The sequence below is a fragment of the Perna viridis genome, chromosome 5, assembly GCF_037379345.1.
Source record: "Perna viridis isolate PV_CMFRI_1.1 ecotype Kerala chromosome 5, ASM3737934v1, whole genome shotgun sequence".
Classification (NCBI taxonomy): Eukaryota; Metazoa; Mollusca; class Bivalvia; order Mytilida; family Mytilidae; genus Perna; species Perna viridis.
In genome coordinates, this window is record NC_142449.1 from 6,570,843 (window position 1) to 6,587,729 (window position 16,887).

At 30.3% G+C, this 16,887-nt stretch overlaps 2 protein-coding genes across 3 annotated transcripts in view; one reads left to right on the forward strand and one right to left on the reverse strand.

Moving 5' to 3' along the window:
* The window catches only part of LOC148615758 (T-cell activation inhibitor, mitochondrial-like), a 10,535-nt gene extending 7,481 nt beyond the window's left edge, over window positions 1-3,054 (forward strand). For both annotated transcript variants that reach the window (XM_088582328.1, XM_088582329.1), the window contains exons 8-9: window positions 170-301; window positions 1,156-3,054. In XM_088582328.1, coding sequence (XP_088438454.1) covers window positions 170-301; window positions 1,156-1,399 — 376 coding nt within the window. In that variant the 3' untranslated portion in view covers window positions 1,400-3,054. The remainder of the gene's footprint in view (window positions 1-169; window positions 302-1,155) is intronic.
* A 1,031-nt stretch (window positions 3,055-4,085) lies between these two features.
* Window positions 4,086-16,733, reverse strand: LOC148615759 (uncharacterized). Its single transcript, XM_088582331.1, has 9 exons — window positions 16,524-16,733; window positions 14,300-14,426; window positions 13,618-13,690; window positions 12,507-12,702; window positions 11,919-11,990; window positions 11,199-11,300; window positions 10,846-10,886; window positions 7,674-7,812; window positions 4,086-6,380 (listed from the first exon to the last, which is right to left on the reverse strand). Exons 1-9 carry the CDS (start codon window positions 16,698-16,700, stop codon window positions 6,270-6,272), a joined length of 1,038 nt encoding a protein of 345 aa, XP_088438457.1. The 5' UTR covers window positions 16,701-16,733; the 3' UTR covers window positions 4,086-6,269.
* Window positions 16,734-16,887: the final 154 nt, after the last annotated feature.

The following is a 16,887-nucleotide window of genomic DNA, read 5'->3' on the forward strand; positions in this document are numbered from 1 at the left end:
ATTATTTTCAATTTTGACAAAGTTGCAATTTAACCACTTAAAGGATAGTTTATGCTTCACGAGCTGTTGACAGATCTATTCATTAAATTTTATTTGGTTACAAAGCAGAAAAAGTAGTTCATTGTAAAAGTCTCAGGAAATACTCAAGAGAAGGGATTAATTTTTTTAGGGATTCAGCTCCTATGACACTGTCATCAACTGGAAAGTTCCTTGTACCTTCATCTATACCTGCTATACTGCTGATCAAGTTTATCTCTGAAAACCGAAGGAAGGCTTACATGATTTTACAAGACATGGCACTGTGAGTCAATATTTATAAGCATAAAGGATGGAGAGTTACAGGAAGATATCCTATAACCAACTTATTTTCATATTTTAGGATATCCATTTTTGCTGCCATTTACTTTTATATCTAACAATCTGTCTAATATGTATACCACTAAAATAGATGTATTTACATCTGTTAATCATTTATTAACTTTTCCTTCACAAAAATTCATCTCTTTAAAAAATAAGTTGCTTCACATGACTTATATCATAGACAAAATAGCGGTGAGAATCGTTAATGAAGCTATAAAAAAAATAATTATGGTAGCAAATTTAACCATATTTACATGCATTAATACAATGTATATAGTGCATTTTACCGAAACTTTTTAAGAAAATTAAAGGATATTGATTTTTTAAGATTAAATTGTGTGAAATATTTTTAACCAATGATATTCTAAATAGCAGACTGCAAAACATAACAAAAAAATGAGAAGATATGCAGATTATGAAAACCTCAGGTGTTAGAAAATGCATGTGCTTTGAACCCAATAATACTTATTTTCTGAATATTATTAATTTGTTAGATGAACAAGGTGTACTTAGATGTTTTTTGCCTCTTACTAGTCCCAACTTTCTTAACTTGGCAGAAGATTGAGTCCAGTATGCAGTACTGTTGCAAACTCAGTGTGGTAAAAGGACATTTATACAATATTAGAATTTGTTAATTAGTCTTTGTTGAAGACCAAAAGACACAAAAAGAAATACCTGACGTGCCCTGCTCTTAGTTGAAGGTTGATTGGTTCAATCTCATTCTACATGTTTCTGATGTTGCGTTTTTCTGATAGGGACATTCTTTAATCATTTACTACCAGTTATTTTTTTTAGCCAAATTCAGATGGAAGAGATGGTCAGTGAAGAATGCAAGAAACATTTCCAACTATTATCACTGAATAAAGAAGATAATGTCTCACCAGATAAAATGACACAGTGTTGTGAGAGGCTGTTAGAGGATAAGATATACTTAGAGGAGGGACTTAATCATTCTAAACTCAATATAGCCCATTATTATACTGTCATGCAGGACGGTGAAATATCCATACCTTGGAATTGGACAAGTGATATCTCATAGATTGTTCTGTTTAGAATTACCCATTATTCAAGGCTCAAGGACAAGTGATATCCCATTGATTGTTCTATTTTTAAAATTACCCATTATTCATGGTTTAAGGACAATGGACGTTACATAGATTGTTCTATCTTTAGAATTACCCATTATTCAAAGCTTCAGCTCCTCATTTCTTGTTATCCATTAACTAAATGAAGTTAAGTCAAGAGTAATGTAAATTTTTAAGTTTTGCTGGAGAGGAAATTGATTTTCTGCCAAATTTCTTGTGAAAAGAAGAAAAACTCTGAAATTTTAAAGCATTGATTACGAATATGAATATGGATATGACACAATATCATACGTAATTAAACAGAAGTGAAATTATTTATGAATTTTAATATAACTATATGACCTAGACTACAAATGGTGACTGAACTGGTTATACTCCACCTAGAGTACTAATAGTGACTGAAGTGGTTATACTCCACCTAGAGTACTAATAGTGACTGAAGTGGTTATACTCCACCTAGAGTACTAATGGTGACTGAAGTAGTAATATTTAAATACTTTTAAAATATTTTAAACTAGACTGAGCTCAACATTTGTTTGTGTATTGAATTAAAGCTTGTAGAGATATTTATGAGGTATTACAAGATGGTAATTATGTTCACACCTAAGAACTGGACTTGTGGTAATACACAATTTTGTATTGTGTTTAGGATGACTGTTTCACCCCTTTCACAGTGTGTCAAGTAGTAACATGAAACTGTGCTGATGTAATTGTATAGATGGCAGTATTATGACATAGAACTGATTGATTGTACTTCTGTGTGAGTTTGTTCTGCCAACAGACTTCAAGAATAAATTAAATTTCATTTTTTTATTGAAGAAATGTCGCATATTCCTAGAAGTCACCTGTTGTGAATTTTTTTATTCTGATATTGTGATGTAGTTTATAAGAAAATATTGGGCGATTTTTGAGGTAACCAAAATTTTGGCGGAGTGGTAATAATAGTGAATGCTTATATAGTTACAATTATATGTGTTCTTGTTATAATTTATGCTAATTGTTTGTTGTTGATCAGAGTATTACTTTGTCTTTCATGTTAACATACAGAAATAGGGAGAAAAATATTATTGCTTGATGATATTGTTTATACCAAATTCTTTATTTGTATCTATTTCTCTATTTCTGCATTTTAATTGGTGGATGCTTTAAGTCACTGGTTTTATTTTTCATGGTGGTTTAAGGAGGTAGACCTAGGGTAAGAGACACAACTGTTACAAATCATGGGAACATTTGTATTCAGCATTTGACATCAATCTCATGTAAGCATCAAAGTAACTTTATTTCTATTACAAATAAAAGCTTGATAGGATTTAGTGAAATTGAATATGATACAAACATATCACTGATTTCAGGAGTTATGTCCAGTACCTTAGGTCTACCTCGTTAAAGTTCACATTGAAGTTGTTATTTTTTCTTTTATGGCAACAAAATGACATATTCTAGGTAATAATGAGCAGTTTTTCTTTAGTCTTTAAGGATTTATACTAAACAGATTTTTCTCAGTATATTTGTATAACTTTATTGACAATTTTGTGTGGTGATGTTGAATATTTTACCTTAGTTATAGAATATGTTCTGTAAAATTAGAGAAATAAAAGTGAGAAAATTCTTTCAGTATGTACATTTGTATTTTAGAGTAATCAAGGGAACAAAAATTTGAACTTTTTATGGTTTTGGATGTCTTTTAAAGGTAATTACTTTGTAGCAATAAGATAGAGTACCTTTTTTCATGCCAAGCTCTGAGCTATTCTCAGGGGGACAAGACCAAGACAGTTTGTTGTCAATCATTAAATTGCCTAGCTACTGGTAAACACCTTTTTTTGTATATGAAACATGCAAAAATAAACCTTTGTGTATTAATTTCTGAATAAGCATCCAAATTCAAATGGTCAGCATTTCTATCTTGACCTAAATTTTGTCAGATTTAATACACAATATTGCACACTATATCATGCTAAGAATACCCCCATTCAACTAAAGGGGTGTCACACATTACTACAGAGGACACTCAGTACAAATTGTCATGCAACAAGCAATATATCAAATATCTAAGCATTCCTTTCCATTAGGAGCTGAAAAATCTGTTACATAAATTTTCATTATGCATCACTTAATATGTTGTACCAGTTATAAGGATGTAGATAAGCAAGGTTTTTAGAAGAAAATACTCAATAAGTCTTTTTCAACACTTTGAAGTGGAAAAATTTAGAATATACATGTATACATTGTCATTACATAAAAGACAACTTACTGTACAACACAGTGAGGCTGGTACATTACCCCTTTGTTTCACTATAATAAAAGGCAAAAACCACAACCGATATAATTTTTTTTTCTGGCTGTGAATAATGTTAAAAACCACAATCATTTTTTGGGGTTATGAAAAGATAAAATAACATTCCTCCCTCATTGTAGAACCATGATATTGGATTTGAATGGCCTAAGCAATAGGAATGCCAAAGTTTGCTAGTCTTAACTGTGTTACTAGAAATATCATTAGAAATCAATTAGTTTTGAAAATTAAACACATAGACAACGTTTGATTTTGTATTTGTTATTTGCAATAATACTCTTGGGTACCTAGGAATATTTGATGATCACCACATAAAAAAACCTATAAAGAAATACACTAAAAACATCTGTATTATATTTCATTTATCGACAAAGTTAATAAAAACATCACAAGACATTCTATTGCATATTAACAGTACATAAATAACATGCTCTAAAGAGCCTGAAGTTCAACTGATCAAAAAACAAACGAAAATTCACAGCAAAGGCTGCCTTGTAATTACATTGTATTACCACCTGGACTTCATCATATACCACAATCCCCCTTTTTCAGCAGGTTAAAAGTTTTAAAACCAAGGAACTGGCCATCAGAAAACACAAAGAGGGGCTATATAGTATTATTGGATGAATAGCATTATACCATAATACATGTACCAGAGGACATACAGATAAAAATTGCATATGAACAGAATAGTGTGTTTTATTAGGGGAGACAGGGAATTTTATTTTAATTATTCCAAATTTTAGCGAAATGTATTTTACTCACAAAAGGACAGAAAAAATATCATGATCCAATATTTTCCCGTCATTTAACAATGTAGATTTTCACATAATTTTTTTTCAACCTCTGCTGCTGGAAAAAATTATTTTCAATACCACAAATAGAAAACAACCAGTCTACCTAAAAGTATGTGGAGATTCATTTTAAGATATAACATGCACTACTATGAATTTATAGTGTACAAAGTAATATATATGGAAATAAGACTTATATATTGAGTGTTGGCTTAAATTTATAAAATAAATATTAGCACAGACCAGTAATTATCAATCACATGTCTTATGATATGAGCTCCATTTTTCCAAAAAAAAATTAGAAATTAGTTTGCAATTTTTGTGACATTGTTCTTTTCATGGCTTATACATTTTTATTCGGTAATTAAAAAATTCCATATTGCAATTATGAAAGCATAGCAATAATTTCTGAATTCATAATATATAGTCACTTTCTAAAATAGTTGATTTTTTTCTATAATGAATGCAGCATCTGCCAAAACAGTTGGTTTCTAATTTCATCAACAGCTAAATCTGACCAGAATTTTGTCTTTTCTACAACAGGTCTGTATAACAGCACTTCAAGGTATCCACTGCTAACTATTAAACTGAATTTACAAAATAAGAGAGACCCAGAAAAATAACAATCCTACAATTCTGCAAGTTTTTAATGGATGGTGAAATATTTTAATAATATGTAAAACTGTCATTACAGCAGTATTGTTACTGACTTTTATTACAATTCTAAGGACAATGACAGTACACAATATATGGAGTTTTTTATATCACAGATATGCTCTAAAAATAACAACAAAAATAGTCAGCAAAATAACAATACCATAACACAGATTACTTTAAATTGTGAGATTTAAGTCACCTCAAAGTTTAAAATCTCATAAAACGGATGCTAGCATACAACAGAATTTTTATTTCTAGCAAATGTATCATTTATTGTATTAATTTTAATGTCTTAGTTAAAAAAAAGCAGGAATATAGACCAAAATATCCTATTTTTGACATCACAACATTTAGAAATGATGTAACTAGTTTGACAATACCATGGACACTGACAGTGTTATATGTTTTCATAGCAACATGTTTTTCTGCATTTTGTTTTGGATAAAACCAACTGAACAAATTCATAACTTAATCACAAATCCACAAAAAAAATTACTTCTATAAGAATGAAGACTTTTCATGGTATAGAAAGCATATCGAATTTATTTTTCTGTACCTAATATAGCTTCTGAGCAAAAATTTACTCTATCTACTAAAAATTACAATAACAACCATGTTTTTTTTATCTTATCAACAGATCAGTAAAATAGATACTAAATTACTTTTGAATTATTTTGTTTAGTAGTTTGAGAGGAAGATGTTTTTAAGTAAACGATGACAACCAAACAAAATACTGAGTGATGGCAATACAGGATATATAGTTTAATTGAGCAAGAAATTTAAGTAAACATAACATAACATGTAAAGGAATCATTATTAATTTCATGTGAGTATTCTAGAAATCTTTTTCTGTCCTTGAGGAAAGTGAAAATTTGCCACATGACCTACAAAACTTCAAAGATTTTCTGATTGAAAGTGATTTTACATACTTTAGTGGATTAACCTTGAATTAGCAGTGAAAATGCTGTATTCTATAATTCACTTTCTAAAGGAAAAAAATGCCAAAAGAAATTCTTGAACACTGCATATCATGTACAGTGAAAATTTTCAAAAAATAATAATCCAACATAACAATAAATATTAAGGAAAAGCTACACCGTAGTAGTCATGTCCAGCTGAGTTAAAACATTTATATGAACACAACAATGCTCTAACTGGGACCAGTCCAGATAAATTATTCAGCTTCAGGTCCTATATAAAAGAAAAAAAAAATTATTTAAAAAAATATTTGTTAAGAGTGCTAATAAAATCACAACAAATAAAACTAATACAAAACTTTCATCTTTAAAAATGATGGTGAAATGTCAAAAAGTAAGTTACACCTGATGTCATCATGTCTGCCAGTAAGTCTTAGGAAATTACTGCTAAACATTTTAATCATGCAACTTTTTCAAATATAGTCATAACTGTAACCCACTGATTTAACTCTAATCAAATAACAAACAAGAGGCTCCCAGAAGCCTGAATCGCTCATCTTTTTAAAGAAGTTGTCTAATAATTTTGCCTCAGGAAGACTTTGGTAGCACTTATCATAAGGATCATTACATGGGTTAACAGATAAAAATGAAAATTTGACCACAGATAGATCTCATCATGCTGAACACTTTTACCCAGTCAAAATTTGGCTAAACCTAACAGTTTTGGATATATATGCGAAAAACTAGTCGGACCCCTATGTTCTATTTTTAGTAACTGCAGCCATGTTTTTTGACGGATCAAAAATCTAAACATATTGTTTGTGCAAGATACCCCAAGAACCATTCAAACTAAGTTTGATTCTAATTGGTCAAGCAGGGTCAGATTTTTTAAAGAAATAACATTAAAAATAGCAAACAAAATGTCGCAAAAGGGCAATAACTCCTAAATGGCTTGACAGATAAAAATGAAAATTTGACCACAGATAGATCTCATCATGCTAAACACTTTTATTTAGTCAGAAATAGGCTTAACCTAATGATTTTGGAGCAATATGCGAAAAACTACAGTTTGACCCTTATGTTCTAATTTTAGTAAGTGCAGCCATGTTTTTTGACGGATTAAAAATCTAAAAACAACTTTTGTGCAAGATACCCTAAAGAACATCTGTGCAGTAGATTCAGAGGAGAAGATTTTCGAAAAATTGTTAACAGAAGACGACGGATGCTAAGTGATGACAATAGCTCAGATGGCCTTTGGCCAGGTAAGCTAAAAAACTTAATTAGCTTCTTTTAACTGAATCAGATGACAAAACTTTGCTCTCAATACAACATAATGGAAGATTTGTTAATTGTAGAAGTGACTTCTATATCATGTTTCAAAATGGTAATAAATAATCAATTTCAACTTTGGAAGTAAGCTAATGTTACTGATGATATGCACTTCTCATTTTTGATATGATGCATCAATGTTTTTAGAAGTATAACTAACACTCTCAGGTATGACATATCTAAGTACACTCTTAACATATTGAGTGAATTAAACTCTTGTGTGTCATATTTGACTAACCTGCTGAGCATCAACAAATCTAACGCATTCTAACCAGGTATTGAGAAATGATTCACCACATACTGCACATTTACTGGCTTGTGCAAGCATATCTTTTATCTGTGGATAATGGCGGATAGCTTTTCTCAAGTATGACCATCTGAAATAGATCAATTACAATATAATTCAAATTAGAACAGTGAGTGATCTCCATGAGAGATATCCACACTAGTAACATGCAAGTTGGATTATCTCCCTTCCAAAATCTTGTATCAAGCACATTAAGATATGATGCCTCTGCTTGAACAGTTTTTATATGACCGCAAAAAAATTGTGGTTTTATATTGGTATTGCGCTGTTTTCATCTTCCATAGACACTTTGTTTTTATGTTATCACTTGAATATTATGACTGTTAAAGAAATAAGGGGCAAAAACAAGCATTCCTGTAGACACCTGGTTTTTGTATGACAACTTGAATGTTATTTTGTTGATCTCAATAAAAATATTATGACAAGGTTTCAAACAAAAAAAGTAAGGTTGGTATTGATTTTGGGGGTTACAGCCCCAACAATTCAAGAATAAGTAGCTAAAAACAAATATTTCATACAATTTACTTATATAACTCCAATAAAAGTATTGGAATGTCTATGATATAATTTCGCAATAATTTCACAATATTCTATACCACAACCGCCAGACTGGAATTGATTTTTGGGGTTAAAACTTGACATTTTAGAAATTAGTGGCAAAAATGAAGGACCAGAAGCAAGCATTTTCCTGATTTCAAAACAATTACTTAACTATTAGTAAATGGATCTCTTTGAAAATGTTTTACAAGGTGCCATACCACAATTGATATTTTAAGATTAAAACATGAACCTCTTTTGAATTAGGAGCCAAAAGGCCCTGAAACTAGCATTCTCATTGGTTGTCCCGAACAATAACTTCTAAAAAAGTTATTGGATCTCATATAGACTTGGATTGAATTTTTGGGGCTATGACATGAACCAAGTAAAAATTAAGGACCAAACTTGCCCTGACTGTCCGGGTTTGACCTCTGTGAAGCATTTTATTGATATTAAGTTAAAAAGATATGGGATAAATGTCCATCCTCAGTGAAACCTACCTTTTTGCACAATATAAACCTCATTTTTTATTTTGGCTGCAGGATGAAACACTCATGCTCACCTAAAGAAATTGAGATGATGTCTCTTTTATATTCATGTATATTTTTTTCCTGTTTTATCCCACCATTATATTTTTGATGGTATGAGAATGCTCTTTGCAATCCATTTGTACTTATTCTATCCCAATACTTGATAACGATTGTAGAGTACCTTCACTTGGGGTACATTGAAAATCTTAACCTGTAATGACCTTTTATTCTATGGTTTTATGCATACTTAAAGTATATTGATTTAAAGAATAGATCTCATAAAAATATCAAGGTGTGAGTGAAAAAATTCACAAAAATACAGACCATCTTTACAAATTTTTCATCAAAGTTATTGAAAGGTTTTTTTTTTGTATGTAAAAAATAACTGACAAACACCAGTAATACTCATAAATTATAAGTAATGTCTTCATAGGACATGGATGCCCATGCAAACCACAAAATATTAAGGAATGTAAATGGGACCAAGTAAACTATGTCATAAACAGTACAATTATCATGTTAAGAATTGAAAGTTGCGTTTAAGAAGTTTCATCGGCAAGTAAAAGCATTGACTGTAACTTATTTTCAATGAAGTGCATATCCAAATGTGACCAGTCAATGCTTTATATTCAGATGTAACATATAAAATGAAACATTCAACTCTTATAATAACATTTTTTATATGTTTCTCTTAAGTAATTTCTAATTTATACTTAGATATACATAGAAAATAGGTATTATTCAATAAAAGTAGTCCACTTAATTGTGGGCATGGTTATGGTAAATAGCATGAAGATGAGTTTCCCTGACTCAAGAAACATCATGTACAAAGGTAATTATCCAATGAGAATGGCCAATTTTAGTGATTTGTACAGTAAATGTAATTATACTGAACTTTAAGATCAAATTTTCATGGAGGGTTGCAGAAATATGTTGCATTTAAAATAATGAAACCCTTAAAAAGCAACAAGGACCTAAGCAGCCAATATAAAAGTGTTATTCATTGTACAACCTATCATGCTAAAGCTGCATAACAAATTCCAAATTCTTCCGACCAGAGTTGCCAAAATTTATGTGATGAAAAATTACAAAACTCTCAAAAGCACCTGGAACTTATTTCAAACAGGAAGTTGATGTACAACAGAAAAAAAAGTTTCTCAATAAGTACAGCCAACCATGCTGATGCTGAAGAACAAATTTTACTCAAATCCTTTCAATAAAGTGTTGCCAGACTGTGGATGCCAATGGTGTGGACATTTTGCAAAAAAAGTACACAACATAAAACAAACAACGGAAATCCAAATTTTAAAATTCTAATAATGAAAATGAAATATCATTGCATTAGGAAAACAGAAAAGTTGGATTTGAAGCAAACATACATCATAAAAAAGAAATGAGTGCTTTTATAAATGATAGTATGCTAGAATAACTAATTGAACAGATAACTCATTTCATTAATCCTTACCTGGAAATCATGCTAGTTCTTACAAAATAAATATCTGATGTGAAAATGAGTTTCATGCAAAGAATCCCAATAGCCAATGTAAATACAATTAAGTCATAGCCAGATGAATCTGATTTTATGGTAGGATCTACCATTTTCACTTACTATCACTGTATTTCTAAGAAAGATGCCTTTATTGATCTACTACAAATTTAGTAAAATTGTAATTTGCCAGAGATAAGAGGGAAGCTTTTTTATTTCTATTTTTTATTGTTGTTGAAAAAACACATTTTTTGATACTTTTAATACTTTAAATGCAAAGTGATTTTACAGTTTGTATTTCTATTTGCTTGACTATATATTCTATACTAGTATACTTGTAGAACTCCTACATCTGTCCTATCTTTACCTCTACATCTATACTAGTATACCTGTATAACTCCTACATCTGTCCTATCCTTACCTCTACATCTATACTAGTATACTTGTAGAACTCCTACATCTGTCCTATCCTTACCTCTACATCTATACTAGTGTACCTGTATAACTCCTACATCTGTCCTATCCTTACCAAATCTATATCATTACTCACCTGTCTTTAAGTTCTTTCATCACATATCTGGCTGTTATTTCCTGTAAGTGAAATCACTTTGGCATTAATCTTTAATATATGCTGTAAATATTTTGTATATATAGGATGTAAACAAAAATAAGAAGTACCTTATAAGTAAAGTATGTACAGAATAGTGAGTTGATGTCATTATTTTAATTCAAACAATGTGGTTATACTAAATTTAAAATTAAAATAATCATTTTTGAAGTGTGATTCTGTATCTGAAAAAGATTTTTTTTTAAAGTTTCTAACCATGCTGAATTATACCAGTTTTCCAGTTTATTTCAACTGAGTTTTATAGTCTAACCTTGACATGCTTAAAAATAGTTTACCTTCATTGACAAGACTTCTTCCTCCTGGACAGAGTGTACTGGTATGTGTTGTAACAGAGGATTAGCTTCACAATATAGCTCTTTTAAAGGCAATGCTGCTAACTAGAAGACAATTGATCTTTAATAACATTTTTTTTTAAAATAACAGTTATATAACTCGATAGTATATGTAGTGGTAGATCTTGTTTTTGAACCCACCATCATTTAGTCTTACTTCTGATTTGAATATTCACTGCACTATATAAATTTTATATCAGCACTTGCAACATTAAAATCTTACACTATGTATTAAACTAGACATTATATTTGGTATTATCTTACTTTACATCGGCTTGTATCAGAATATTTCATAAGGCAAATGAAAAGAAACATCTAGAATTTAAAGAAAAGACACATGAAATATGTCAATGTGCACAGATTGAGAAAAGAAAAACAGAATGTTTAACTTTATCATAATTGTTATTTTAAATAGTAAAACATTTATTGTAAGCTGCATGGCATAAATATACTGGATAGTATATAACTTTTTATAATCCTTTGTCATGTCCTAGAGATGAAGCTTGTAGTATTTTAGTTTGTCAAATGATGACAATTACTGAAATATCTTTTAGAAAACTTATGGATATATGCATTCAAATGCATGTTCTTCTTAATAACTTAGAATTGTCATTTCAATAAGGAGTTTGAAGAGGTTCAACCTGACAGAAATTGAAAACTTACCTCTGTTGGAAAAATCCTCAATTCATTTGCTGCTATATCTAGAGTCCTCAGTTTATAACATTTTCCTAAACTCTGAAACACATGTGTGGACAAATTGAATAGTATTTAAATACATGTTTGTTTTTCTTTAATCCCACAATTTAGAGTAACATACCGGTATGTACTGTACATTTAATGAACTAAAAGAAGTCACTTCAAAACATGTCAACATGACTTCTTTATGAGCAAATGCTTTCTAGGACGTAGAAATAAATTCTTTAAACCTCTCTCAGTAATGGATTACTTATTAAGTGTCAAAAGTAAAAAAAAAGCACTTATTTTCCATCAAAGCATAACATATGCTCATTATCCCTTTCTATACATCTTCTAAAGTTGAGTTGGTGAGTTCTATTTAGAAGTAAAATTGTCATAATGTAAGTTCTAGGCTGCCTCCATAAACAAATACATTTTGTGTTCATGTACCTAAGTAATTTAATTTGAATCCTCGTCAATAAGGTTAGTTTTAATTAATTAGGGTCTCCTTTCTTACGTCTATACACAAATTTAAAAGGAAAACATTTTCTTCAGAGGAAAAACAGGTCAGTTTACCTCAGGTAACTCTCTGATTTTGTTCTTCTGTAAGTAAAGCTTCTCTAAATTAACCAGAAATCCAAATTCCAAAGGAAGACTTGTAAGCTGATTCCCAGCAGCATGGAATTCTTCAAGCCTTATCAAGGCACACATTTCCACTGGTAAATCAGTTAGCTGGTTGTTAGCAACACTTAAATGCTGTAAGCTGGATAATCTATGAACATAAAAAAGTATTTTTGCTCCATTGACTGTTATCAAGCTCTTGTGTTATTGAAACAAATACATGTACATTGTATATATGAGTACCACAATTTTAAGCTGGAAGAGATTTTCTTTGGTTCAAAGTATGATGTCACAGGCATAAAATGGCTGGAGAAAAAAAAACATGACGTTTGAATTAGATAAATATAATGCTAGCCAATTGCTAACTAGATTAACAACTGATGAAAAGTGTATAAAAATAAAAATTAGTTATTCCCCTTTGAATACTCAACAGATCAGAAACTTGGACCTGGAAGCAGTGTAGAAAATCATTTATAAAATCTGGAAATGCACCCGAATAATAGGAATAAATTTGGTTTTAATTAATAATAGAGGATAATTACGTCATTGAAAACTCAGGATAATCAAAATTTGTTTACTGGCACTGCTAACACAAATAATATCTAAACATTAATGAATGGGAGAAACTTTTTGGGCAGGAGTTGGATAATTTCAGTTTGACTGGGAGGTACTAAGGTAATTCTCATCTTTCCATTGCTTATTAAAATATAAAGATTTAATCAATATGTTATGTTTATGTATGTCAGCAAATACATGATTTGAATAAAAGATTGATGATGTATGTCAACAAATACTTGATTTGAATAAAAGATTGATAAACTAACTTCAGTGACATAAGTTCACATGTTTTTGTCTGTTTTTCTTTTACCAACTTTTTTACCCTTAAATGAACCAAACGTAAGTAAGATGGATGAGAAAAACACTGATAAAATCTAGACCCCAAATTCACATTTTATAAATGATACCCTGAATGTAATTTTCCAAAATATGTATTGCAGTCAAACATAAAACAATTCTTTCTTTTCATTTGTCAATTAATTGTATCAGTACAAAATGTAATACAAACCTGCAAATTTCAGGGGGAAATGTTTTGAGCTGATTATTGTTGATATTCATAAATGTGACATTTCTCAAGTGGGCTAAAAAGAAAATATTAAGATTATTACTGCTAAATAAAATTGGGGTAATGTTAAGCAATATTAATGTTTGAGGTAAAATCTATTTATATTATACAGGTACATGTAATTCCCTCAGAATGTTTTTTGTCAGCAATTCAATGTTTTCTGAAAATGCATATAAATCTCAACATTAAGCATCTTTTGTATGCAATCAACAATCCAAAAGAGAGAATGATTTATTTGTTTCACAAAGCACTCATGAGATTTACTAACAAATAAACCCTTAACAATCTATTGAGACTTACGTGCACGGAAGTCTTACGTAAGTTTTGTGAAAAGATGCCCCGGCCATATTTCCTGAATATTGATAGAACCGCAAATCAAAAGCCATGAAAAGTGATATACCCGTATATTGTAAACTAAAAAATTATTTCTATAACTAGTTAATATCACACTAGTACAACTGAAAATGAAATACAGTGAAACATAAATATTAGTTATAACAGTTGTAATAAGAAACAAATCAATCATATTTTAAAAGAATGGTAAATCATGCTTAACAAAAAGTCATTTGTTAAGTAAAAGGGTGAAAAAAAAATACACTTATTTGAACTACTTTTTACAACTTACTCAAGACTTTAGGATTCAATGTAATAATGTTGTTGTTGAATAGATGCAGTTTCTCCAACATTGTCAAATATTGCAAAACTTCTGGTAAATCCTCAAGTTCATTATTTCCACAGTTTAATATTTGAAGCTGGAAAAGATAATGAAAAGATGTGTGTTTTTTTTTAAGTAAATGCATTGGTAAAATATTGTGCAAGGACTTAGAAACCACATATGCGAGTTATCTGTACAATGTTCAATTCAGAATGAAATTGAGTTAAACCAACAGACAAATGAGTAGGCATGCACAAAGCAGTCTTGTTGTCCTCTTAATGTTTTTTTTAGTACAAACCCTAGACAGGTAGAACAACATTGTTAAAACATACAGTACATATAAATCAACTTGCTTCAGCAGGTAATATTCTCTTATAATTGAACAAAAATGAAATAATACCTTTATTGGCATCTGAATTTTCATAACAAGGAATATTAAATTTTACAGGGAGCAATTGGCCAAAACCATCAATTATATTGCTAAGGCCTCTAACTTATAATACTTATAATACTCTTACACACCCCATGTGAGACATATACGATTTGAAGCTGATCTAATGGCATTTTCTTATGATTTACTTTTTTTCTTAGGACTTTCAAACTTTTGCCAAACAATATACATGTGTCACTTATCACAGAAAATCTCAATATGCTCAATACAATTACAGGTATTAAGCTCGTTGCAATTTAAATTCTGTTATTTTTAACGAAACTAGACAAATGTGTACAAAAAGAAAATGAACATAAGATACATGAACATGTGTAAGTGAAGCCATGAACTCTTTCTATGCTGAAGGGCAAATTTTGGGTCTATCTACACATACTATGCTCAGTGCCAGAGGGCCAATTTTCAACCGATGTTATTTTAGCAATGTTACCAATGATGTCAACAATAGAGGATTGTGCCATCCAACTCCCGATATCAAAGAACTTGTCACTTCCAATTTTCATCAGTTTTATTTTAAACAGGTTATATGGAATGGGATTTCTGAAAACATCTGCTAATTAAACAATGGAAGCTAACTAGGGAGTTATATTTCAAAAACTATGTGAAAGAAGTTTTCAGATATTTTTTATTTGTTTTCATGGTCGTTTTATTTATTTATTTTTGTTTTATTTTTTATGATAAGCTACATGTATTTGTGTTGCATATTCAGTTATGTTTTGTATATTTTTTATTTTTGTTTTTTTTTCTGTTTTGATTTTTTTCTTTTTTTGTGTGGGTACAGGGTGCTGAGTTCAAATAAGATCACTTGAAAGATTTTTGTTCAAGTGGTGGATGAATAACAGGTCTAACTGGAAAAACAGAAAAAAAGAAACACTGTTTAGATTTCCTGAGTAATTGGGTCACAAAAAATAAGAACAAAAATGAGAAAAGACACGTTTTGTCATAAAGGCTCCTGGAGTTGCTTTTTTATTAGACTTATCGCCATATTTATATTCTGACTTTTTGTTACATGTATTTACATAAACACAGGGAATAAAAAAAGGTAGATTTCTCAATTATACTATTTAAACTTCCACACATACATTATCCACTCTTGACTGTAAATACACCTTTTATGGATATCGTCCCTGAAGTAAAATCTAGAAATTCCCTGTAAGACTGCTGAGCTTCATGTGCCTTATACACATTATCCAAGTTCATATTAAATATTGTTCAGTCCAGTCCCACTTCTTATCATTCCATTTTAAAATTAAAGTGATTACCCCTGTTTTCATAATTTTTAAACCACTGCTATTGTTTTGTTTTCACTGTTTTTTTGTTTTTGTTTTTTTGTTTTTGTTTTTTTGTTTACAATTTTGGAAGATAACATAGCTATGCCTGGTCCCGCTCACCCAGCGGGTGATAGGAAATCAATTTCATCGTTCTTCTGTATCTGTCCAGCATATAACTGGACCATCTAATATTCTATTGTTGACATCATAAAGCATCCATTACCTTCACAACAACGTCTAAAACAAGCCTTAGCATTGATAGTAGAAGTATGGAATTTTGCACTGGCAGCGAAAGGGTTAACAGAGAAGATTTATTACTGTTATGCAAATATAAGCTTCTCCCATGTTTGCCGAACTAGTAGTGGGATAGTCCAACCAACTGCCAATTAGTAAAACCCACTCTTTATTAAAAAAAATCCTTGCAAAGTCCCTGTTTCGTTTGATCGAACTGAAAAGTAATAAAAAACAGCTGAACCTGAAAAAGATGACTAAGTTCCATAGGGAGATCTTTCAATTTATTTCCTCGTAACTGGAGATGAATTACACAATCTAGTTTCCCAATAGCCTTGGGAACCCTGTCTAATTTCTTATTGCATAAATTTAAAGTCTTCGGTTTTCCTTTTAATGCACGGACGAGCAATGTGTCCGCCATATTGACGCTTCTGTTGCTAACTTTCTTAAGGTGCGTTCGACAGAATTTATCATACTTAGCAATAGTGTAAACTTAAGCGAATGCATTGTATTTATTTGAATTATTCATTTTCAATATAATTATTCATTTTCAATATTACATTTTGTCTTGATGTCAAATCTTTGACCAAAAATTACACTGAATTGAA

Coding starts and splice junctions, on each gene's coding strand:
- LOC148615759 (XM_088582331.1), bottom strand. CDS start 16,700: ATGGCGGACACATTGCTCGTCCGTGCATTAAAAGGAAAACCGAAGACT. Junction 13,691..14,299: donor ATTGAATCCTAAAGTCTTGA/GTAAGTTGTAAA, acceptor TTTTCTTTTTAG/CCCACTTGAGAAATGTCACA. Junction 12,703..13,617: donor TTTCCCCCTGAAATTTGCAG/GTTTGTATTACA, acceptor TTATGTTCATAG/ATTATCCAGCTTACAGCATT.